General features: G+C 38.8%; 1 protein-coding gene across 1 annotated transcript in view; it reads left to right on the top strand.

Moving 5' to 3' along the window:
* thsd7ab (thrombospondin, type I, domain containing 7Ab) overlaps nucleotides 1-24,456 on the top strand; it is a 122,007-nt gene extending 97,551 nt beyond the window's left edge. The window contains exons 20-29 of the mRNA XM_063879199.1: nucleotides 322-437; nucleotides 1,003-1,120; nucleotides 4,217-4,362; nucleotides 5,499-5,673; nucleotides 10,139-10,312; nucleotides 13,544-13,642; nucleotides 14,549-14,631; nucleotides 16,209-16,422; nucleotides 18,486-18,573; nucleotides 22,466-24,456. Of these exons, the coding sequence (XP_063735269.1) occupies nucleotides 322-437; nucleotides 1,003-1,120; nucleotides 4,217-4,362; nucleotides 5,499-5,673; nucleotides 10,139-10,312; nucleotides 13,544-13,642; nucleotides 14,549-14,631; nucleotides 16,209-16,422; nucleotides 18,486-18,573; nucleotides 22,466-22,556 (1,304 nt within the window). The 3' untranslated portion in view covers nucleotides 22,557-24,456. The remainder of the gene's footprint in view (nucleotides 1-321; nucleotides 438-1,002; nucleotides 1,121-4,216; nucleotides 4,363-5,498; nucleotides 5,674-10,138; nucleotides 10,313-13,543; nucleotides 13,643-14,548; nucleotides 14,632-16,208; nucleotides 16,423-18,485; nucleotides 18,574-22,465) is intronic.
* Nucleotides 24,457-24,983: the final 527 nt, after the last annotated feature.

The following is a 24,983-nucleotide window of genomic DNA, read 5'->3' as shown; positions in this document are numbered from 1 at the left end:
TTGGCTGCATTAGTGTTAGGTCAACAAAACAATACTCTTCCAAGTACAATTAACACATGTTTACGTCTGAATTTTGGTGACATTGCCTGGACTTCCTGCATCATTAAGAAACTAATACAAAAATGCAACAAAGCCAACCATGTGATGCTCAGTAGCTAGAGGTTGTACTGGGCATCCCATTTAGTATTACTTCAAAAAGGTGAAACATCTATATTGGTGAAAAGTTTCAGGAGTTGTCTCTGCTTTAATAAACTTATATTGCAAGTTTTTTTTAAACTTCAAGATCCAAAAGAATAAATATGTTAATATGTTGTTTTTCAGACTGGAGTACATGTCAGCTGAGTCCTAACGCTGTGTGTGGGAGCGGCATCAAGACCCGGATGCTCGACTGTGTTCGCAGCGACGGAAAATCAGTCAATATGAAATTCTGTGAGGAGGTGAGACGTACAAAAACTCCTCAAGCAACTTCCTTTGTTATTTTGACTTTTGTTTTTTTTTTCCTGGGCACAGTCATTTTTCTTAATGACTTTATCACATCACTCATTGCAATATATTACCGTCACCTTACGGTACTTTGTCCACACAGCAGCACAATTTTTCAGTATTCCCATGCAGAGATTATTTTCATTGCTTCAGGCTGAGCCTTTTATTCATTCATAATGTGTCTGGGCTCTCTGTAATTGTAGCCGGCGGGCTGTGGCAGAGCCGTCCCCACAGCTATTTAACCCTTGGCCCACTTCATCATCTGGCTCATTCACAAAAACACATTGTGTCAGAATGGCTTTCACAGCAGCCTTGATAGTGCAACCTTGCTGGCCTGATGCTGCCCAGCATAGTGTGTCCCCTGCCAGAACAAAGGCTTCTGGGAATTGTAGTGCAGAGAGGTCAAGCAGCTGTCAGGCCGTAACAGATTGACTTGGCTGTGCCACAACTGTTGGTCTGTGTTGTGACTGGTTTGATGATTTGTCATGAATTAACCTCCTTGTTCCCTACATGTTGCAGTTGAATTTGGAGAAGAAGTGGCAGATGAACATCTCCTGTGTGGTCGAGTGTCCCGTCAACTGTCAGCTGTCGGAGTGGTCAGCATGGTCAGACTGTTCACAGACATGCGGACTAGATGGTAAGATTAGACTGATACATATCTATATTACACTTTGTATGTGTAATACTTTGATAAAATCACAATAAAAGCTAATGCCAGAGCAACCAAATCCAGGGGAAAAGCTCCTTAAATGTTGTGGTTTAAAATAAGTAGATTAATAATAATACAACAATAACAACAATAACAATAATACAATAGGTTGCCAAATGTAATTGGGTTTCCCAATTAAATTCCAAGCGTGGGGAAAATTGCTGCACTATGAGAGATTATAAACTATTACCTCCAAAGCCTCAAATTGTAAAAGTTAAAAGGACACTGGGTAACAATTTGGTTGTCATTGAGGATGTCCAACAGCAAGGGTCACATCTGTCCCTGGTGTGATTGAAAAGAACGTAACACTGTCATCAGGTAGATGACAATAACAGCGTTAATGTAGTGTGGTAATGTGAAGGGGCGGAAACTGAGGTTAATTATCATGACTCTCATTAAGATCCAGCGGATATTCTCATCTAATTACTCCTTGTGTGAGAGTTGATGCAGCTCAGAGAGCCTTGAACTTTTGGTTTGGAACAAAATGCTTGTAAAGGTGTATTCCTGACTGCGTCTTTATATGTGTAATTATCCCGTATTTCATGTTTGTTGAATAAAAAGGAAGTACAGCTGAAAAAACAGGCATTACCTTTGGTTGACAGTACCTTTGCTGCTTGTAAAAGGACAATGTATACATGTATGAATGGTAAGCAGGAACATGCAAGTAGAAATACATTGAGGTAATGGTTTCGAGAATCCTGCACACATGCTTTAAATGTGTGAGTAAAACATGAATGCTCGGCAAAACGTACTTGCTTGGATAACAAAAAAAATCCCATATGAGATGCTTTCTGCTCCCACTGGAGGTTTTCTGGCCCGAAAAACTCACAATAGCAAAAAAGAGGAAATGTTTATTCAAGGCTGTTCCCAAATGACTGGTGAAAATGCGTCCCCTTGTTGGCTGGTCGTTGTTTCTTGCAGTTCACACAATGGATTCTGTCCCATTACAACTTCCTGATCCTCAGGGCTGTGGGGAGCGCTTTGAAGAAGAGCCACTACAGCAATAGTTGCTAAATCATAAGGAATAAGATAAAAGTTTGAGAAAGGCTGTAGGAGCTAAAGGGGACCTCATTTGATGTGGTTTTGTGTGTAAATGTGTGTGGGATGTTTTCTAGTTGGAACAGGATGTGAGGTTGTACAGTATGTGTAACTGTGTGGGAAGGCTGAATTGTGTTTTCTGTGTTGAGAGGTGTTGTAGGTTGGTAACGGTGTGTCCTGAGGTGAGTAGATTGCTGGCAAGGCAGGGTAAAAACCGAGAATGAGATATGCAACATTGGAAGGGTTCCTCGGGCGGCTTAAAACAGAAAGATAGAAAAGGTTGCATATGTGCAGACAGTGTTGAGTTTTCCAACTAATTCATAGCTTCAATTCCGCACTTAAATCAAACAGTCTCCAAGGTGTGAGTTGCTTTAGTATTCACAATTTATCTTGAGAGAGTTTGCTGATTGATGTGGATAAAAGCCATTTTACTCAAGTGGACCAAGAACCAATCAAGATGGGAGAGAAAAAGTGCTGTGTTTCAGACCATTTAGAAAAGCCTGCTCTTTTAAGTGAAGTGCTTTTCTGCAGGGCAACATAAATTCAATGCATTCAAAACAAACACATTAATTTAAAATAAGCTGTTTACAGAATGAATGGATGACTGCTGTGTAAACCGCAAAGGTCACTTTATACGCCAAAATCAGTCTACGTTTGTTTATTGTGCATTTAAAACAAAGCCACTTAACAGTCTATGTTAATGTATTATTTAAGAAAGACTTTATGATGTCTAAAGGCTTAGCAGAAACAAAAATCACTGATCTTGTATTATGCCCGTAAAAAACAGAACATAGTAACCTTGCTTTGTGCCATTTTTTCTTTCTAATTTTGTTTGATGAATTCAGTGTTTGTTTCTAAATGTGAATATTTTTTTATATATATATACATTTGAACATACACAAACATTTTAAATACTATTCTAGGGCTTTAACGAAGTGTTCAAAGCTTTATTTGTGACGTTGCCATTCAAATTCTGTATTCAAATGGAATTTTTTCAATTATGTTTTAAAGGGATTACATTAAGTTTGACGACAGACATTTGAAGTTTTATTAGAAAACCTTAACAGAAGCTTTGTATGTCAAATAAGGTTCAAAGGTTTTATTTGTCATATGCACAGCAGATACAGCGTATATGTTGGCAATGAAAATCTTATATCCCAGGCTCCTCCAACAACTCAACATACACAGTGCAAATAAGATAAATAAAATTAGACGAGAAAATATATACAATAACAACAATAAGGATGTAAAGATGTCAAATATATACATATGTAGAATACATTTAAAGTATTTAAATACACTGTACAGTAATTTAAATACTTGACACTGTATGAGGAGGTATAGACAGATGCATATATTACGTATAACCAGATTTGTATAATATATAGATATGTGTACTATAAACAGATGTGAGTAGAAATTCACAGAGCTCAGGAGTTCAGCAGTCTTATAGCCTGTGGTATAAAACTGTCCCTGAGTCTGGTAATCTTGGTCCGGATGCTGCGGTACCGTCTGCCAGACGGCAGCAGACAGAACAGATTGTTGCTGGGGTGATGGGGGTCCTTTAATATCCTACCGGCCTTCTTCCTACACCGCTGGGTGTAGAGGTCCTCCATGGATAGCAGCTCCGTCCTGGTGATGTGCTGAGCAGTTTTCACCACCCTCTGTAGAGTCTTACGGTTGAGGGCGGTGCAACTGCCATACCAGGAAGTGATGCAACCAGTCAGGATACTCTCGATGGTGCACCTGTAGAAGTTGCAGAGTATCCTGGAGTCCATGTTGAACTTCCGCAGCCTGCGGAGGAAGAAGAGCTGCTGTTGAGCCGTCTTGGATATGACCCTGGTGTGATGTGTCCATGTCAGGTCCTCACTGATGTTTACCCCGAGGAACCTGAAGCTGCTGACTCTCTCAAAAAAGACAATTGGTACAGCTCTACAGAGTACATAAAACACTGATGATGTCACTTCCTGTGTGTTTTTTCTTCAGGTAAGATGTGGCGGCAGCGGTCAGTGGTCCAGGCCTCGCAGGGCGACGGCCGGCCCTGCCCCGCTCAGATGGAGCAGTGGAAGCCCTGCCCCGTCCGGCCCTGCTACCGCTGGCAGTACAGCCCCTGGTCCGAGTGTCGGGTGGAGGTACTTCAATAAATAATAAAAACTATACCATAATCCAGCGGCATTACATTTAATGATCACATCGACTTCTGTCAGCTACAAGAAATGTAGTTTTGACAGGTCCCTGACAATGCTGAGATCAATACACACATGAATTTGAGCCAAAAAGTGGATTTTAGAAGACAGAAATCTTATAACCTGGAGAAAAATAATGGAGTCTTTAGTATTGATGAACAACCCCATCAAATCCCTGTGCATACAGTTGGGATGGACAGTAAAAATCAATCTAATGCACCTTTAACGCTGATGGATTACTGTATGCCAATACATTTGCCAAGAAATTTGGCAGCCTTTACACTTCATCTTGAGTTGTGTGACACCAGGCCGGATCATTAAAAGGGTCTGCTGCATCGCTTTATAAGACATAAGAGAAAACTTTGCATGCAGGGGGTAGTTTTTATGGGACTACAGGGAGACATGATGCCTCTTATAATTAATTTAGGTCACTTCCTTCCAATTAAGTCTTTCAAGTGCCAAATAATCAATGAAGACGTATTTTGTGAAGCAGCAGGAGTAGGAAAGCAGCAGCCAGTAAAGTGGAGCCCTCAAATCCATGAGGTACCTTTAGCGTAGACTTATTTTAAGTCCACCAAAGAGATGGCAAAATCTTCTTTATTGTTGATGAACTGAATGACAAGATAAGTGTTTGACTGAGCATCTCTGGGCAGACTTTAATTACGTGTGTGAGTGATTTTTGCTTTGCATTCGCAAGCTTGACTGAAAACCTTTGTCTGTTCAGAAAGACTTCAAATATTATTCACACTGACTGATATTGATTTGATAATGAAAAGATTCATTTAAAATGTTCAATTATATTTCAGGGTCACAAATTTCAATAGTTTTATATTTGAAAAGTATTTCACAAAGTTGACGCGCAAATAACATGAATACTGTATTTACTTCAACATCATTATTTATTTCCTGTAATAAGGAAAAACCTGTCTTTGAATGTCCCTGATATCACAGCAACATATTCTTATTAGTTGTTACCATTGTATGACTAAATTCAAATCACTGATGGACAAAATAATTAAATAAATGTAATTCCCCTCTCTCATCCTTCTTCCTCTTCTTCTGTGGTGTACCTGTCCTGTCAGAGTGTGGTGTGTGGACACGGTACACGCTACAGAAACTTGACCTGCTACGTGTCGGACGGCTCCAACGAAGGAGAAGGCAGTTTGGTGGACGAGGAGCTGTGCAACAGCCTGAAACTGGCCGTGGACGGAGACAAGGAGATCATCCTGAAAGAGGCCTGTATCCTGCCCTGCCCAGGTAATAATACTTTCAAAATATGGTTGGTTTGAGCTTGTTGTGAATGAGGCACCTTGTAAAGACCTCACCAAATCCAGCAGTAGAAGCATACATTACTAAGAGTGTTTTCACAACTTCTATCTTTGATTTCAATTTAGGGCTGAAAAACTATGGCCAAAATCTAAATTAGGATTATTTTTGATCAATGATCACTGTTGAGATCACTGTTATTCATGATATGAGTCCAATCTTTGACAGCAGCTAGATCTCTTTTAAAAGGTCTATGTTATAAAATAATCAAGATTGATTGATTTATTGTTTATTGAAATATTCCATTATGACTCTGTGTTGTGCTGCTCTCAGGCTAAACCAGTAGAAACCAGAAGTTTGCGATGCAGGACACAGTCAACACTTGTCAGCAATTTGAATTATATCAACAAGCAGCCACTAAAAATACTTTGTTTACAGGGTAGTGTATTATCTCTAACCAATAGCACTCGGTATATATATTTATGACCTTTAAAGTGAGTGGAACGAGCATACCTGGGATAGAATAAATGGACTACATTACACAGTCGCAGATGTTTTGTATGCCATTTATGTGAGTTCAATTTACCAGCAGGTACAGCATTTCATTTCCTGTCTAGAGCCCTCTACTCTCTTTTGCAAGGAAGTAAGTCTTCATCTATACCCGACATGAAGATTTGGGTCTCATATTGACTTCCATTTTTACCTATTTTCTCCCAGTTAACTTGATGTCTTTCCTTAATTTTTACCATTAAGTATCTGAAATATATATCAACATCCACTTCTTTTCATCTAACAGTTAAAAGTCCCTCATGAAGATTGCAAAACACTAGTCCCTTGTCCTTTACAGGACCCTATAAGTAAATGTTGTTAGTGGTGTTTGTCGAAAAGCCAGAGGCTCCACTGCCCGTTACTTTTTTCAGTTTTATATGAAAGGCACAAACTATTTCAACCACCTGGTCTTCAAATGAAATAGACCGAAGAGCGAAATTCAATTTATTTCGTTTGCACAGTTTAGAAACATCGGAGCAAAGTGATTTAAACACACACACTCGCGCACACACGGATACAGATAAAATAGCACAGACAAAAAGGGGTGCAATCAATAATCTGTGTAGGCGAGATAACAAAAACCCTGAGGGCTGATACAAAAGCAAAGATGGCAAGCTGAGCTACAGCCCCGCTGAATAACAATCTGATGTGCTGTAAATGACAATAAAGTGTAAATTTTATGCATTTATTCATCTCACATCTGAAAGAAGATGATGATTGCGAGAAAAACAGATTTAAAAATTGTTTTTAACGTCAATTATAGGGCATGGCTTGTACGAATGGAGGTGCATCCATACTTGTTTTACTTACATGTTGCACAGTTCCTACTTTAAAGCAATTAAAAGGGAATTTAAATATTACACAATAAGAAATACAATACAATACACCTATACAGAGCTGCTCTCATGTGGACAGCAGAAACCAGAAGACACTTTGCGATGCATGATAAGGTCAACACAACAGGGCACTCTTTGTGGATAAGGACTATTAAGAAGGGATGTAATGTTGTCTTGTGTAACGTTGGCTAGCACTTGCTGGAGTTTAAACCAACCCAAATTTAATTAGGAGCCCGTCAGATCAACTAAGGTTATTTTAAGCTGTCTACGACCGTCATCCACACTTTAGTCAAATACTATGTACGCTTGGTTTGGTTTTGGAAATGGGTTTTGAAAGGCACTGCTGTCTAAACATCTGAAATACTGAGTATGGCTATATCTTAATGACTGGACATTAAATGTTCAGGACAAGGGTTGAAGTAACAATAGATGGTTCTTCCTGGTTTTACATAGTTTCATGTACACAATTTTTAAAGCGTGTTTGATATGTTGCCTGTTAAACTATATGTGGCTTGTTGTTAAGTAGAGTCTGATGTAGAAAAAAAACCATAAAACACTAAGGATGCCATGTTCCATTTGGTTGATTCTACCACCCAAAGCTTGTTAGTTAGCCATGTGTGCACACATTTTCAGCATGGGTAGCCCCAGCGGGTAACAAACCCTCAAACCTGGCACTGTTGGTGCACAATCGAACAGCACAGGAGGACTTTTCTATGTCAGTGAGTGATGAAGTCTCAGCACTGTCTCTGAGAAGGACATGTTGTGATTAACGTGATACAAAGCGAAATAAATGTTAAAAGTTGAACAATACACAGATGGATAGTAACATTTTATAACTGGAAGTCCTATAGTGGTTTGAAATCTAACCAACCTGTCTGGCAATTTGAGTCTGATATTACTAAATGGAAGAGATGTGTTATTTCAAATAGCAGAAGTAAGTAGTTTAATTTTACGACATGGGTATTTAGGAAAAGCTTTCATCAATTACACATTCTAATTTATATAAGGCAAATGGCATTAAATGGCCTATTGATCCCACTTTGATTGATAGGTGATGTGTGAGCTCACAATATGAGCTTAGCACCAAGGATGTCAACCCCTGAAAAAGTAGAGGGAGAATCCCACAGTTGGGATTATCACTTCAAAGGTCGGGTCTGATGACTTGTTGTCAGGTTTTTCTGACAGAGGCTTGTCAGATGCTGGGTTTTATGTAGCTTTGCAGCCTTGAGCAGAGACAGACAGGTGAGCTCTGCCATTGGGCATGACAGACAGAGTCCATCCTGTCTGCATCTCCAATGCTTCACTGCCCCTCCAACAACCACAGCACTGCTATTCATATACTCAAGCACCCTCGATATTGTGCGACACACAGAAAATTGAACATCAGTATTTCCTTTTAGTAAAAAGGGCAAATTTACAATCCATAAGAAACGATGGAATTCTTAACTCCCAATTTGTGATTCAGCCTGATAAGAAGGGTGACTTTTCACTCATTGCAGCTTAAATATAAATCTGTTATTTTCCATGTCAGTGGTCCCTGAAGGGAGCATTTTTTGTTACTTGCTTCTGCCAAAACACAAAATACAAAAGCTGAGTTAATTTCCAAAGTGCTATGTGTCTATTGCTGTTCATCGCTGATCATTCATTTTTCAATTTCTCTGAAATATAGAGAAGGAATAAATATTCTAATGTTCAAGTGCTACAGTCTAAATTCATTTCATATGTTAAGAGTGTGGCATGTGTTTCAATTCATGAGTTTCTCATTTTGGAGAGGGAAAAAAAAGCTCATCAGATGTCTGCTGGTCCCCGAGATGGAAAACACTGAGAGACGCTGCCCTACATTACAAGTCAGTCCAACCCTTTTTGCCAAACTGCAGGAGCAATGAAGTATCAAACAGCAATCAAAAGCACAGACTGTTTTCTCTGCAGGGACATACTGTAGTTTGATTTGGGAAGAAATTCAAGTTTGTGCAGAACCGGGGACAGCTTGGAAATCCTGGCATCCACACACACACACACACACACACACACACACACACACACACACACACACACACACACACACACACACACACACACACACACACACACACACACACACACACACACACACACACACACACACACACTTAAATGCACAGCCACCTTTGACCCATGTTGTATTTCCCCTGCTGTTTGATGAGCTGCAGTTATCAGCTGGGATCAAAACCAAACCGCCCTCACACTAACACCTCCCTCCTTCTGAAACTCTTCAAAGCATCTCAACCTTCATGATTTAATATGTAAATACATATTCTGTTTCACTGCTGCCTACCTAACGTCTCACCCGGATTAAACTGTTCTCATACATAGATTAATAGTTAAATATTGCCTTAGCACTGCCAAAAGTGTAGGACCTGATTTCCTCCAGAACACCCACACAAATGCTGCAGTGCAGATATATCTGCATATCTTAAACTGCTTTCAAAATGTCTAAAATCAGTGAAAACAAGAAGATACAACAACAGATTGAGGACAAAATTAATATAGACACAAAATCTAATCTTTTAAATTTAGATGTGAATTCTGATTCTGTCAGCTGACCTCCTCAGGCAGGTCTTTCCAAATAATTGGGGCCCTGATGGCAAAAACCTGGTCACATTTTAGTTTCAGTAAAAGGGCCACCCTGCTGGGGGATCTCAGGCTACACACTGGCTTTCGGGAAATTAAAAGATTGAAGATATTGCTCAAAGCCAGACTGAGCCACTTTATTTTACAGGTCAGACAGTCATTTCAAAAGTTCCAGACTGAACAGATAATAGTGAACAGAGTGACGCAGTTTAATTTGTTTAATGTAAACCTGTTTTTATCTTAGCCAAGCTGATTGTATAAGTTTTGTTGTTGAACTACTAATTGAACTATACAAACAGGTTGTTAGCCAAAGAGTATTTATATAATCAATGAAGGTAAGCAGTAAATCCTCACACTGGAAACTTGAACCAGAGGCTGTTGCACATTTGTTTGAATTATTTGTTTCTCCTTTAGTATAACAGTTCCGGCAATGATGTATTCTGTCTCTTTGCCCCCTGCAGGTGAATGCTACCTGATGGAGTGGTCAGACTGGAGCTCGTGTGTAAGCATCTGCGCCAAAGGGGCCGACGTGGACTTTGGTTCTGTTCAGGTTCGCTCTCGGGCCGTGTTGGCCCAGGAGCCTGAAAACCTGCAGCTCTGCCCCGACCAGGCCTGGGAGTCCCAGCCCTGCACAGGTGAGAACACTTTTAATTAGAGCAAGGTGTTAATTACATGCCAAAAAAGCCAGCAGCCCCTAACCGTGATTTATTTTCTTAATTTTACTTCGCCTACATGTTTATTATTGTACGATCATGGAGAAGTCAGTCTCAGCTTTGGATAGAGGCAGGAAACCCGGATGGGGTTCTTGTCAGTGCATCAGCTGGCTAACACAGAGAGACACTTACACTCAGGGTCATACCTGCAGGCTTTTTAGTCTTCCATTCATCTGAACTATGTGTTTCGACTGCGAAAGAAAACTGGGACACCAGAAAAAAACCTACAGAGAACTAGGGCTGGTGTAATAGCTTATAAATAATGTCTTGATATGTTTGGGCTTTACCAGTATACAGCATACCATGCGATTTTCTTAAATAACATTAGTGTTTGGTTTAACTCCTCGTGGCTTATGAGTGTTCCAGCGTGATCATTGTTGTAAATAAATCTGAATTGGGGAACACAAAAGGGAACACAGCTGGTATACAATAGTCTTAGCAGGCTTTTATTATGAAATTCTGAATGACCTGGTTGGTTTGCGAGGTTTGCTATTATGTTCAAGTTAGACTGTAGAAACAGGAATCATCTGAATGATACTCTGAGGTGCTTTTCTGTCATTCTAAAGTAAGATTGGTCTTTGCAAAAAGATTCTTTACAGTTAAGTTAGACAAATGTTCCACAAATTTTATTCCACAATCATTGCCGTTATTTTGCAGGCAGTAGTTGTCTTTTTACATCATCATTTATCATATTTTATATATAGTAAATCTATTTTTTATTCAACACCTTCAAGGTCTTCATCATTTCTTAGAAGCTCGTACAGTGTTGCAGAATACAAACACTTTTTAAAATCACGTGGGGGCTAGTTTGATGGCCCTTTCGGTGGAGGCTCTCTCCTCCTTCCCTTGTTCTCTCCAGATACAAAAAACACAAAGATCAAAAGTCAAGCTCACTCGCCCAGGAATGTGTGTCTGTGAGAGGGAGAGAGAAACAAAGCTAATTTCGTGCTGGCGGCTTAAAGAAATTATGTGACGATTTGTACTCGTACTTGTATGTTTTGAGATATAGTCATTTACTACATCCCACGAGAACAAGCCACAATACGATGAGTATATCCGATATGCCGCCCACACTTAGTGAAGAAGGGGATATGCAGCTGGAATCAGATGAAGGTTTTTCTTCCTGGCAGGCGACAGTGTTACCACTGAGCCACCTTGTACCCAAACATAGTTGTAAAGTCACTTTCTACTGCCATCACTTTGTTTTTTCCTCTGTACACTCGGGTCAATACGCTCCCTCTCTTTCTCCAGTCAGATCTCAAAACGGAGGAAACCCCGCACTCATTTACTATAAATTATTGCGATTCCCCGGGCGCGTTAATCACCCATTAGGTGCAGCGTGGGCTGGGAATCAGCAGCACCACCAAAGCTCAGTAGCCATCGGCTCATTCCGTAGAGCAGCCACCCCCCTTCTTCGCCTCCTTCCTCCCTGGCTACTGTACACATCCCCACAGCAGTCTTCAGCAGCCTGACCTGGTTTCACAGCATCGCTGAAGGCTCAGGGGGAGGAGTGGCCCACTAGAACCAGTAAAGGCAGGGGAGGAAGAGGGGAGAGGAGCGAGGGGAGGAAGAAAGGCGGTGATGGAGAAAGGGAGATCAAATAGTAACATTAAAAATTAATCTTGTGGGGGCGCCCCGGTAGTCTAATGGTTAAGACAGAAACCACACAACAGCTGTGATTCATGGGCTGACTCTCGCCCGGTGTTTCCTGTCTCTTTTCTCCTTTTTTAAAAACTTTTTTCTGCTCTATTGGTCATAAAGGTTTGTTTTGCAACTAGCAGAGGACAGCAGTCCTGCTTTTATGTTAGAGGCGAGCACATTGAACGAAATAGCATAAAATGATTGATATGTACTTTCTCTGTAGAGCGTCAAAAACAAGACAATCCACGCTCACACACTAAATCACTGCCTCAGTTATATTATTAGTCATTGCTGTCAGTGAAAAATAACTGTTAGTTTATATGGAGGACAGGAGAGCTTAGGGAGGGGCAGATGAGGAGAAAGAGAACTGGATTTAATACAAACCTTTTTTTCTGTGGTGACAAACATGGTATTCCTCAATCCAAAGAGCTAAATGCTAAACAGCTAACAATGACAGTGATATTGTGCTGATGTCATAATCAGCAGGTATATTGTTTTATTTTCAGCATACAGTACAGTGCAGGACATGTGTTGGCAATCCACTTCATAGATGTTGAAGTATTCCCCTGGATAATAAGTCATCTTTGAGCTGCTAGTGGTGCAAGCTTGGCTAAAGGGTGAATAATAAAGTTAAGCCCCACTCCATCCATTTTTTAACAGTCCCTCGCCGCCTAAACTGAATAGCAATTATATTTGAACTGATTAGTGACCATGGAATCAAGGATTTTGTAAGGTAAAGCCAACACAAAACTGCTGTTGGTTTATAGCCTTAAAAATGAGCCATCTATTCTTTAACAGAGGCTTCCATTATGTGATAAAAACCTTTGATTTTAAGGGGGCCAACACAACTACTGACATTATTTCTGCTTCAAGAGCGGCTGTTCCTCTGAGAAATGTTTCAATAATAGTAAAACTCTATTCTGCTCGTAAAGATGGTGGGAAGTGCTGGCTGAAGTGAGTGATTCAATGATACGTTTACACATTGGAGAAATTGCCTTAGCTGTACGAAAAAGGGAAACAAATGAGAAAAGTGAAAAACATAAAGGGTGAAGTAGTCGCAGCCGCAGACAAATCGTCCTGTGAAAGCTGCAGATAGAGCCAAGCCATCGACTGGAGCTGTGATACTGTACCCAAGCCGGTGGAGAATAGATCTTTCCTTTGTTCAAGGTTAAATTGTTCATTTACCAAGCAGAAAGGCCTGGACCGATGATTGGTTACACAGGACTCTGTAGGGAAATATGGTCATTTACTGCACTGATGGCGGTATTGATAAAGCCATAATAGCATTGATAGAAAGTCATTAAGCAAAAGCTCTTAGTGAAGATTAAAACATTGAACTGGACCCCTCTGTGAAGACACGCTGATAGTGATATTATATGACAGCAGCATATTATAGAACCATAACTTAGCAGCTGCTTTATTAATCCGTCACTCTTGTGATTAATGGTCTTCACTGCAGACTCCCACTATACAGTCTCTATAGATGTTGATTGTTTTTTATTTCCCTCTCAGGGGGCGAATGTTACGAGTACAAATGGCTCAGCAGCGGCCGTCAAAACTCCACCCGCCCCTCTATCTGGTGCCAGCGCTCCGACGGACTCAATGTCACCGGTAAGGAACTCTGAGTCTTACAATGAAGCTTGTATTACAGTACATTAACACTCTTTTAAACATCTTTGATACTGCACGACAGAGTTATTGGCTCAAAAATTAAATTGTGTGCATTTCAATATAATTGGAAGATAGGAGGGGGGGAAAAACGGCCCACAAGAGGAGGTTTGATCAGACTTTACTCTAATGTTTATGCTTTATTCTTTGGAATTGCTTAATGATTTTACCTTTTCGGATGATACTTACTTGTAAAAATATTGGTTTGGTTCATGAAAAGGCAAAAAGTATTCAGAGAAAAGTTAAAAAAAAAAAAGATATGGGTTCAATGTGGGTTAAACTGGATACAGTCTGCAGACATACGACTTGTCATGAAGGGTTGTAAGTAGATCTTAGTTCCCTTTGAAAGAGTGAAATCATTTTGGAAACATTGACCGATAATATTTTGAGGTGGTGAATTTAAATGTATCTGAAAGTGAGACACTGCCATGCCTCAGCTCAACAGTTTGTCTACATCAGTAAGTGGCAGGTTTATGTAGGAAGAAACATTCACGCATTACATGTCAGAAATACAACACTGTTCGGAAAAAAAGGGACCTGTTTCTATATGGAGCAAAGTAGTGGGCGATGTCTGCCTGTACAGCCCTTCATCTCTGCACACATAAATATATGGTTTCCTACTGACAATAGTTTCATAAATAAACCTGCCAACATCAACCTACATTTTTATCCAAGCATATTGATGAATGTTTACACTGTGTTTGAAAAGTAAAATTGTATTACTTGAGGGGACACTAGCACGACAGGTAACAGCACATCTAGCAAGGACACATATATAATGTTGATGTTCATTGTGTTCCTCTAAAACAACATTTACTCTGTTTGATCTGATTGTTTTTTTACCCACAGGAGGTTGCCCTCCTATGAACCCTCCAGTGGATAACAGCTCCTGTGACCCTCCCTGCCTCATGCCGAAGTCTTTCTGCAGTGAGGTGAGCAGCTCTTTGTTCTCTTATCGGCAGGTTTAACAGCATACAGACAAAAATGAAAAAGAAAATCGTAGAGAAAATGTGGTTTACAGACCAAAATGCACAATAAAAACCGGGTAAACAGAATAAAAACAATAAGAAAGACGCACATATGAAAGCACAGGTTCTCTGGATGAATGGCAGTGTCTCTACTCGCTCTGACACAATTGAATCTGAATGCAGCAGGGAATAAAATGATGGCAGCATGAAGATGTAAAACCCATTTTCCCATAGTCTCACTCAGCTCAGCTGCATATAAATCAGCGCAATACGTTTTATATTCATCACATTCAGCAGCTGGCATGTCTCAAAGTTTATCCTTCTTTATATCTTTCTATATCTTTTTAAAACTGATTTGGACCTTGTTTTGTTATCTGCCGACAGACCTTGTTACTATGAAATAAATAGGTAAAAATCGTTTGATGAGAAGGACAAGCAAAATCGATCTATACAGCAGTCCTGCAATGAATCATACTTTTAACAAAGTTATATATTTGTGTATTTACTGTTTACGACGGATGTTTCAACTCTTTGCGATGAAGGAGTATGAATACAAGTTTCTCGGAACTATAATGATAATGATTTCTGAGATTGAATTTGGGTTTTTATTTTAGAAACATAACTTGCTTTTCCTTTGAGGCCTAAGGGGGATTTGTTGCATCCACCCTTATTTCTGTGCTGGACCATGGCCATGTTGTATACATGCATGCCTAGATCCCCCACATACTGTCTTCAATGGAGCCCTGAGATTTATAACCAAACTCAAAGTCCGATTTCGTCAGTGCTTTATATAATCAGGTCGATGGTCTGTCTTTTACACCCCCTTAGACTCAACCATTAGCATATATGTATAAGACTGTTCTTGGGCTGCTTCATTCGTACCTACAGTAAGGATAAATATCTAACATACATCTAAAATAAATTGTTTTCTTCGCTCTCAGGACTTCCCAATAACTGCCCTGAAAGTCTGTACAGAAATGGGAAAAAGCACATTTAAATATGTGGCTCCTCCAGCTTGTAATAGATTGCATAATCACCTGACTCATCTGGAGCTGGTCTCTCTGGATGCATTTAAAATGACTCTTAATCCATTGATTTGAATGTTGTCAAATGTCTGTTGATATCTTTTTTTATTTGAAAGTCATGTTTAATTCTGTAAAGGTGTCGCTGACTTTCTTAGTCAGGACACTATTTAAGAAACTGTTTTAGTCTCAGTGAGTCTTTTACAGCTGGTCAGAAACATTTTAAATTCAAATAAGAATAGCCGGAGTTATACTGAAAGATATTTCTAACGTTTTTCTCCACCAAATTTATAGCCGGCTAAAAGACAGCAACAGATATATTTACAATCAATACTGTCCGCAGTCTTGTTTCTTTCTTGAAGCTGATGCTCACAACACAATAGGAATTCAGCTTTCTATACCAACGTCCAGGGCATCTTCCAAAAAAAAACACCCCTATAATTCACTAACATCCTGACATGCCCTTTCATGACTTGATTCACTGTAGCAGCAAACATGATTCTGCGCTGCCCCCTGCAGGCTGCTGTGTGCGTGTGCGAGGAGGGATTCACAGAGGTGCTGTCGCCCGTTGGGCAGCTGGATCAGTGCGCCCCCATCCCGATCCTGGAGATCCCCACAGCAGGGGACAAGAAAGGGGATGTGAAGACCAGTCGTGCCATTAACCCCACCCTGCCCAGCACCATCCAGCCAGGACGCAATGGGCGGACCTGGTACCTGCAGCCCTACGGACCAGGTCAGACCATGAGTCTAGATGCACTCAATTTATTTTGTTGCTGTCAAGTGAAAACCTTTTATCTCTTAACTTTCATGTTTCAGGGAATAAACCCTGCTCTTCAAAGGCTCTTTTTTTTTTTGCCGGTTGTCAAATCGTAATTACAGAAACCACTAACAAAAAAGGAGTCAGAAACGTGGAGGACGTTCAGAAGGATTTGGACTGGATGTTTTATATTCTGGGAAATGTTATTCTGGCAACAGAGTTAATCTTAGAACAACCAATCAGATTTAGCTAATGACTGTAAATCAGCCTATATTGACAACAAACTGCCTGCCAAGATAAATGTGAGTAAATAATCACACATAATTTCCAAACCTCCCTCTTAACCTGAATCACTGTTTATGTATTTGCAAGTTTGAGTTCAGGAACTTGTTTTTGGAATATTTGAATTTGCAGTGGATAAGAAAAACAAGTGGCTTTCTTAAGTGTATCTGAAGGGAAAAGGTTTAAGGAAGCCACATTTCTCCAACCTGCAGAGCACTATGTAATCCTTGAAGTGAAGTTAAGTCATAAAGCTGTGAGGTTTTCACAAGACGGCAACAGAATGCAATTTACTTTCCGTTTATGTTCCGCAGACTTAGTGTCGACGATCTAATTAACATCCGGTTTAACATATTTGGTCTTGCATGACATAAAACTGACACATTCAAACAAAAGGTGCATCAGACATGTTTCTAGTCTGTTCTGATGAATGTTTGAACCCCGCTGCCTCCTCTGAACTACTGCTACATTAACATTTGAGAGCTCCAGCTGCACACACTTCGGTGACTGATGGTGCGTGACAGCAACATAAACAGTGAGGATGCAAATGTGCAGAACAGATTGAATTAACGTCTGTCAAGAGCAAGAACCTCCTCATTCAGACTCCATCACATACAGTAACCTTTGTAACGCTTGTCTTCTAAATGCTTGTGTTTCATATTGTACTTAATAACGGTGAGCTCTGAGACTGAAGACAAAGATACCCTTAATTGATACAATGTCTTTTTCTTCTCAGCGTCAGGTACCAATAACATTTGTTCTGGTTTCTACTTACTACTACTACTTCCTACTACTCACGTTAATGTTTGGTACAGCTGAGCAAAACAAGATAACTGTATACAAATAAGAAATAAATTATACTGAAATATACTGTGAGTACTTATGTGAAGCAGCAATAAGAAATAAGTTAAGAAAAAGTTGTGTGTAGAGGAAAGCCCTGATCAGAGTTATGGTACCTAGCAGGGTTGGTAGAAAAACATTATACATATTGATGCATTTATGTATAACCACTTTAATAATGTGAAAGAGCTGGTCAATATGGGGTTAATTGTAACTACTTTATATACTCACTATCTTAATCCATACAAATACATCATCATTCATTAGTTGAACTCTTCAAAGGCTCTTACTTTTTGCCGGTTGTTAAATCATAATTACAGAAACCACCACCAAAAATGTCAGAAAAGTGGAGGAAGTTCAGGGGTATTTGGACTTTTTGTTTTATATTCTGAGAAATGTTACTCTGACTCTGTTGATCTTCCAACAACCAACACATGGAAATAATCACATTTAGCTAAGACAACACATTTTTGTAATTGACTTACAATGTTAAAATAAGTATGTTAGACTGTAGGTACAGTATTTGCATCCAAAATGTAGCTGAATAGAAGTATAAAGTAGCATAAAATAACACTTGGATTTACTCGAGCAAAGTTTTATTTGCCTGACTAAATGTAATTGGTAACATGCCTGACTAAATGTAATTGGTAACATGCCAGACACTGGTACATTGTACACAGAAACATTCTCATCACATCTTTTTCCAGTAAGAGACTCTCTGTACTTACATTTAAGTATTAGTGATTATTATGTTCAGACCTGAATCATGCAATGAAATGTCACTGTAAATTGCTGGTTGTTTTCAAAAAATTGTTTCTGGGAAATAGCAGAATCAGTGTACTGAATGATTGAAGTGTTGCAGCGTTTAATGGCTGCGAGTGTAAACAGACAGAAGAACTGACGCGCCTCCTTCTCCACAGATGGGAAGCTGAAGATGTGGGTGTATGGTGTAGCAGCCGGAGCCTTTGTGCTCCTCATATTCATAGTGTCTATGATATACCTAGCTTGGTGAGTTGACAAGTTTATTTACCCCTATTTATCAGTATCCTCATCATCAAACCAAACCCATTTCCCTCACCCACTTTGAGTTAAAGCACCCCCCCACCCCTTCCTGTCGTCCAGCCACCATCGCATCACCGTTTTTTGTTTGTCTTATTTTTATTTACGTTTTGCTTCCTTCATGCCATCCTGTTGTGTGAGAGCAGCAGCTCGTGTGCCAAGGTGCATCGCTCTCTTAAGGCCCAAGAGTCTGACACCAACGGGACGGCACTCTGGATGGGCCAAAATGCACATGAGATGATTTACACCTGTCCTGATTGCCAAGAGCTGGCTCAAAGCAGCAGCAGCTAATGGAAGGATGTGGAGGGTTCACCCCCCCTCAACACACCCTCCAGTATAAGCACCTGCTGATCTTTCCCCGTGACCTCTGTCTAAAGTGTCACATGTCCTGCCTGACTAGCTGAGTGAAGGTGCTGGTGCAGGTGAGGAGAAACCATCCAGAAATATGTTCTTTAGTCCATGTAGATTTTTAAGGCATCTAGAGCACCAGGTGCTTACCTGTTCTTCATTTATGTTCTCTTTATACCTACTTTTAAAGTGACCCACGTCAGATCACTGTGTTACACCTCAACTTTTATTTTCCTTGAAAAACACACACACACACACACACACACACACACACACACACACACACACACACACACACACACACACACACACACACACACACACACACACACACACACACACGGTAAGCTCTTGCAGATCTGTCTACATGAAAACCAGGAAGGAAGAGCAATTACTTTCTGTAATGAGTTTATAAAACCTTTATTGATCACAAAGTGCTTTTCTCCAAAGACATAAAGCGCAACAAATACACAAACATTTCTAAATCATCCAACAAAAAATAAAATGAACCTTAATGATAAATGGATAATAAGAAGGCCTATTAAAATGATTAAATACAAGTTACTGATGTAGTTATGAAAGACCAGCAAGAATACCTTTTTGTTTGCTTACCTAATATTATAATATCTCGAAAATATGCAAAATGAAACAACATAGTATAGTTTGTCAAAATAGGAAGAAAGTGAGAGTATAGTACGTCAATATTTCTGAAAAAAACAACATAGTATGGAAAAAATGCAAAAAACACATATATGGTATATTGAAAATATGTAAACGAAAACTACAACAAAACATGTTAGATTCTTTGATCAAATATTTTCTCAATAATATCAGGAAGCTGGACAGAGTTTGATTAAGGGGAGTTTATTTATCGTTTAACTTAAGAAAATAAGTTCTAAGAGTGTGTTTGGATAAAAGCCGACGAATAAATTCATATTTACATCCAAAAATGACGTGATCAATATGATCTGAAAATATCTGGTTTAATGTTGATGGTTTAAAAAGGGAAATATGTCTCGTATGCAAAGCAATCAGTATTGGGTCCCTTTAACCAGAAACCAGAAACAGAATATATTAGCATAGCATAGCATAGCATAGCATAGCGTCGGTAGAAGTGAATCACATTGTGTATTCATACAAGTTAGTAATGACACAGTGTGGTCCAAACATAATTATTTGCCCTTTCATTGTGTTGCTACATTCACACAGATACGTCAACGTGTTTGTGGAGCTGTGTAGTTAAACAGCTTCTCATTGGTTAACAAAGGTCTTATGAAGCTGTAGTAGAAAGAGCAGATCGCCTGACTGCTGACTCAGATAGATGAAGAAAGATGAAAAAGCCAGGATGTTACTGCAGGCAGGAACTTGTGTCTGTACAACAAACCAATTTTAGAGCTACACACACTGAAGTCTCCACTGTTGTCTCTCTAGCATGGAGTCCCGCTGTCCTCTTGTGGCGGACAGAGGAAGTACAGAAAGCACGTTTGATTTCCCTCTCATTTGTTTACCTGCCAAATCCAGAACTCAAAACACATTCAACATAACAATGTCTGTTTTCAGCTTCACGAAAACATAGTGCTCAACATTTTATTTAATGCAACCTATTATTTTATTTCTGTAGGAATATTTTTTGTTGATCCACTTTCATTATCAACTATTTTTTTACTAGCAAAAACGCCTGCCAAAAAGGATTTGCAGTAGGCTATTCCTTTGGCTGAGTTTGGACTGTTGATTAAACAAGCTGTATAGTATTTCACATTTAAAGCTCTGCGAAAAGGCGTTTTAAAGTATGTTCAGAAATGCTATAAACAAAAATATGTTCTTGAGAGAAAATTCTGCTGAGTAGCCTAATTGGTAATAAAGTATTAGTCCTAGAAGTCCAGTCGGTGTTGTTGGACATGAAACTTTTCCAAAGGCTTATTATGATTTTTTTGGCACTAGAAAATGTTGTGGCCGTTTGTCTGAGTGTATGCTGACGTTACGTGTTTACTCTGTAGGGTTTTTGTCAGCACTTCATCAGAAACAATTCAGAGATAACTCCCCCGGGTGCTTTTCTGATTGTCTGTAAAGACTTTCCAGAATCTTCTTTATTGAAGTATCTCAAGAGACCCATACATCATGTGTCTCTAAGTTTTGGGGAGAAGTTTTCAATGTTTAAACTGATAATTGGACTGTCCTGCATTGACAGCTAAAACTTTAGATACAACATTGGAATAACAAATGACCCAAAATCAATACAGCATTGTACACTGAACAAGTAGGACACACCTTTTTTTAATAGTATTTTAGTGTTAATTCTTCATTTTTTTATTGAAATATTTCATCTTTTATTTGTAATATGGTAACACCCGCTTCCTTTTGTGGTCTTTAGTGTTCTTTTGCATTTCCTATTTATATTACTATGAAAATCCTGCTGTTTTTATTTAGAAATCTTGTGTCTTTTCAATCGCTTTCATATCATACGACCCAATAGATCAAAATAATGCATTTTTTATAAGAATAGGCAGGACACATAGGACTCACTTGTTTTTTATGAGTGCTTTTTCAATTTATTTATTATCCTTTATATGGAAAAAAGCAGGAGATTTTAAACCGAAAACTCTTTTCTTGAGTTTTCCCCCTCTAGAAAAAGATGGACTTTCTTTGTTTGTCTGCTCTACATACTAAAAAGTATGTTAATATATTAAAACGTAAAACATCGTATACCCTTTTACCTCAGGATTTAAGAAGCGATCTTGTTCCTAAGGCAGTGCTGAGAATTAAACAGATAGAAAGTATTCTGTCTTCGTCTAAAGGTGTTTCCCTTTCTTTCCTAGAGGCACAGTGGCATGAGTTTGCATGCGTATTAACTGACTAATATATTTGTAATGCTTTTATATCCAAACATATAAACGTTTAGCGATTTTTCTTCCATGCTCTTACTTTATTTGGCAGCTCAGCTAAGTAGCTACGTTTTTTAAACATGTTTTTCCTATTATAGAATCTTCTCAGTGCTCTCAGGAAGATTGAATCATCTTGCACAGCTAGAGCCTTAAGATTGTAAAACTATACACAGTTAAAATTGCTTAAAAAGTCCGTAAACCCAAAATAACAATTATATTTATGATATATAATTATATCCCAAATTAGTTGGGAACCGTATGGCAACCATACTCAAAGTTTGAACTGGCCCTTTAGAATATCAACAGCCTTATCCTAAAATAACTGTATTTTTATCCATAATCTGAAAAAAAAGGTATTTCATCATGAAAATGCCTTTAACGTTTACTGATTTTGAGCTAAAATGTATTTCACACTCGTCATGAAAACATCTATTCCTCTATCTTTTTATAAGCGCAGTGAGAATATGGGAGAAACTTTCCGTAGAAAACTTTCCAGACCACAGCAGTGCTAGTTCAGGTGCTCTGTGAGAGTGTGGCAGTCCTTACTGCAGTTAGCTTTTGGGGAATTATTTCCGGTGCCACTCTGACTTTTTTTTAATCTCTCCACACAGCAAAAAGCCAAAGAGACCTCAGAGACAGAGGCAACAAAACAACCGACTAAAACCTCTGACTCTCGCCTACGACGGGGACACGGACATGTAGTCCTCTGGACACGCTTCACCAAGCACCTGTCATAAAGACACCACTTCATCACGCCATTACAGTGAGGGACACGGATGTTTGCAGCGTGAATGGACACGTCACACAGCGGAGAAATTACAGAAAATCCTCTTAGCAGAGACACTGGTTGGGTTTAACCGTTTCAAGTACAGCTCCATTCACTCTCCCTTTTTGTTTTTTACTGTGGTTTTTTTTTTGCAAGAGCCTTCATGACCTCCACCCTGTTCAATGAGATGCCTTTTTTTGCCCCCCCCTCTACGTGTCCATATGTCTCTAGAGATTGAGAGTCTGGGTGCAGAAGACAGAGCTAGCTCTCAGTCTGTCTCTGAACATGGCAGCACAAGCTCAAACTCTTCCCCCGCGCTTTTCCGCTTGTCCCTAAAAATGCTGAGTAGCTGGAGGCTTAGGATGCTCTGACGGTTCATACGTTGCCAAAAGTCACCGCAGGGAAGAGGAGGAGGGAGAGGAAAATCTCCATAAAAAGGTTTGGATTCCTTTTTCCTCAATCCTCAACTGGGTTTTGACTCAAATCTCTTTTACAGTCTTGAACAAAAGGGAGGCATTTCTTCTCTTCTTCATTTGGATGCACCCAGGCCTGTGTATGTGGGATAAACAGATCTGTATGATGCTGATGTTCATGAAGACTACAGCCTGCCTGCCTCCGCCCTTCCTTTGTTTCAGGCTCTACATTGCACTATATTAGTGCAGCATGATATGCACATGTGACTTCTACCTTCGATTGCCATAAAACACTGCCTCTTTCACAGCTCAACCCATAAAGCAGAGGAACAGCAACATGAAAACATACGGCAGCAGGAAAACTTGTTAAGATGTGTCACAATCTGCCAAACAGATGTGAATCTCCAGTAAATATATGTATAAATTTTATTTCTCACAGCTGATTTTTTTGGTTGAAGTAAAGTACCTTTTGTGGTGTGTAGATTTCGTCCGGTGTTATCACTTTTATTTCTGCCCAGATGTAATTAAAGATTTGAAGATGACATAAGAAGGTGACTTTTGTAATGAATAACCTGCTTTAAAGTTAATCTGATTGGATTCAATATTTTTACAATTATTTACCTAAAGTGGTACATTGTGAAAAAAATAAAACCTTTGCAGTGAATAAAAGAAAAAGAAGGAACAATATATTAAACCATGTCATGCAAATGTCATTTCTGCCTTACTGACGATAACTAAATACTAACAGTCCTGTAAAACAGTTTTTAATACTTGAATAGGGCAAGTTATACAATACATTACATAGAAGACTACATTTTTTTTTACATAGCAAAGCCTACTTTGCCTACGAGTTTTAAACTTGTTCATGTAGCTATCCGTCTCATAGGTGCTCTATTGTTTTCACTATTCATTAGGGGAGTTTAAAAACAATCTGTACAAAGAAATAACATGTTAATAATAATATAATACTAATAATAGGAGGAAAAGCTTCTGCTGAATTCAACATAAAAGCAAACTGGTGTGGAGAATGTTTATTCTTTGTTTTGGGATTTGTAAATAACAGCAATTTTTTATTTTTTGGAGAAAAAATATCAAATTATGTGGACATTTATTTTGTATTGCACAGAAATGTTTAGTTTGAATATTGCAAAGTGGGTGTGTGATATGTTGCTGATTGTTGTAATCATGATGCAAGTTGTATGTTGTGAGAAAAAAAAATGAGAAAGAAAAACAGAAGCAGAAAAAAAAAGAGGAAAAGGCTCAGCCGTTTTGTACAGGATGTTTATATGTATGGAAAGAATTACCGAAAAAATAAATAAGGGCACGGTTGTTAACACAAGAAAAAAGTTATCGAGACTTTTTTGTAATTTTCTTTATATGTTCACAAGGAAGCAGAACCCCTTAATAAAATGTTAAAATGGCATTGAAGGATTTAAGGCTGGTGTTTTCTTACATGTTTTCTTTAGGTCAACAAATCCCATAAAAAGATACCAATATGTGACAGACACTGGAGTTTTGAGGCTGATATTAATATTTGTTTATTCCTATGATTAGAAAAAGTGGCCAATAGTTATCACTTTAAACAAATACAATTAACAAGCAATCCTATTTTATTATTTAACATTATTTAAGAATCCCATCCAACTTGTATGAATGGGACATTTCAAATTAAAACACCCTGTTAATCAGATTTGTTGACAATAAGAAAAATAAAGACTATCACTTCACCAATCCTTGAAAATGGATAAATCATGAATTAAGTCACAAAAAAAAGTTAAATGAGTAAATAAAGTTGAAAATATCTTAATAATGTCCTGTCTACAGGTATCAGGGTTTTTTTAACCTCAAACTCATTACTCAAACTCACATTGAGTTTTGGGATTTTGATTCAAAAGGTTCAAAAGAATGGTTTTCGTTCTCAATTATCTAGCTTTTTTAGTCGCTTACTTA

This window comes from Eleginops maclovinus, chromosome 3 (genome assembly GCF_036324505.1).
Source record: "Eleginops maclovinus isolate JMC-PN-2008 ecotype Puerto Natales chromosome 3, JC_Emac_rtc_rv5, whole genome shotgun sequence".
Lineage (NCBI taxonomy): Eukaryota > Metazoa > Chordata > Actinopteri > Perciformes > Eleginopidae > Eleginops > Eleginops maclovinus.
Note: the sequence above shows the minus strand (reverse complement) of the source record. Positions and strands in the feature narration are given on the sequence as shown.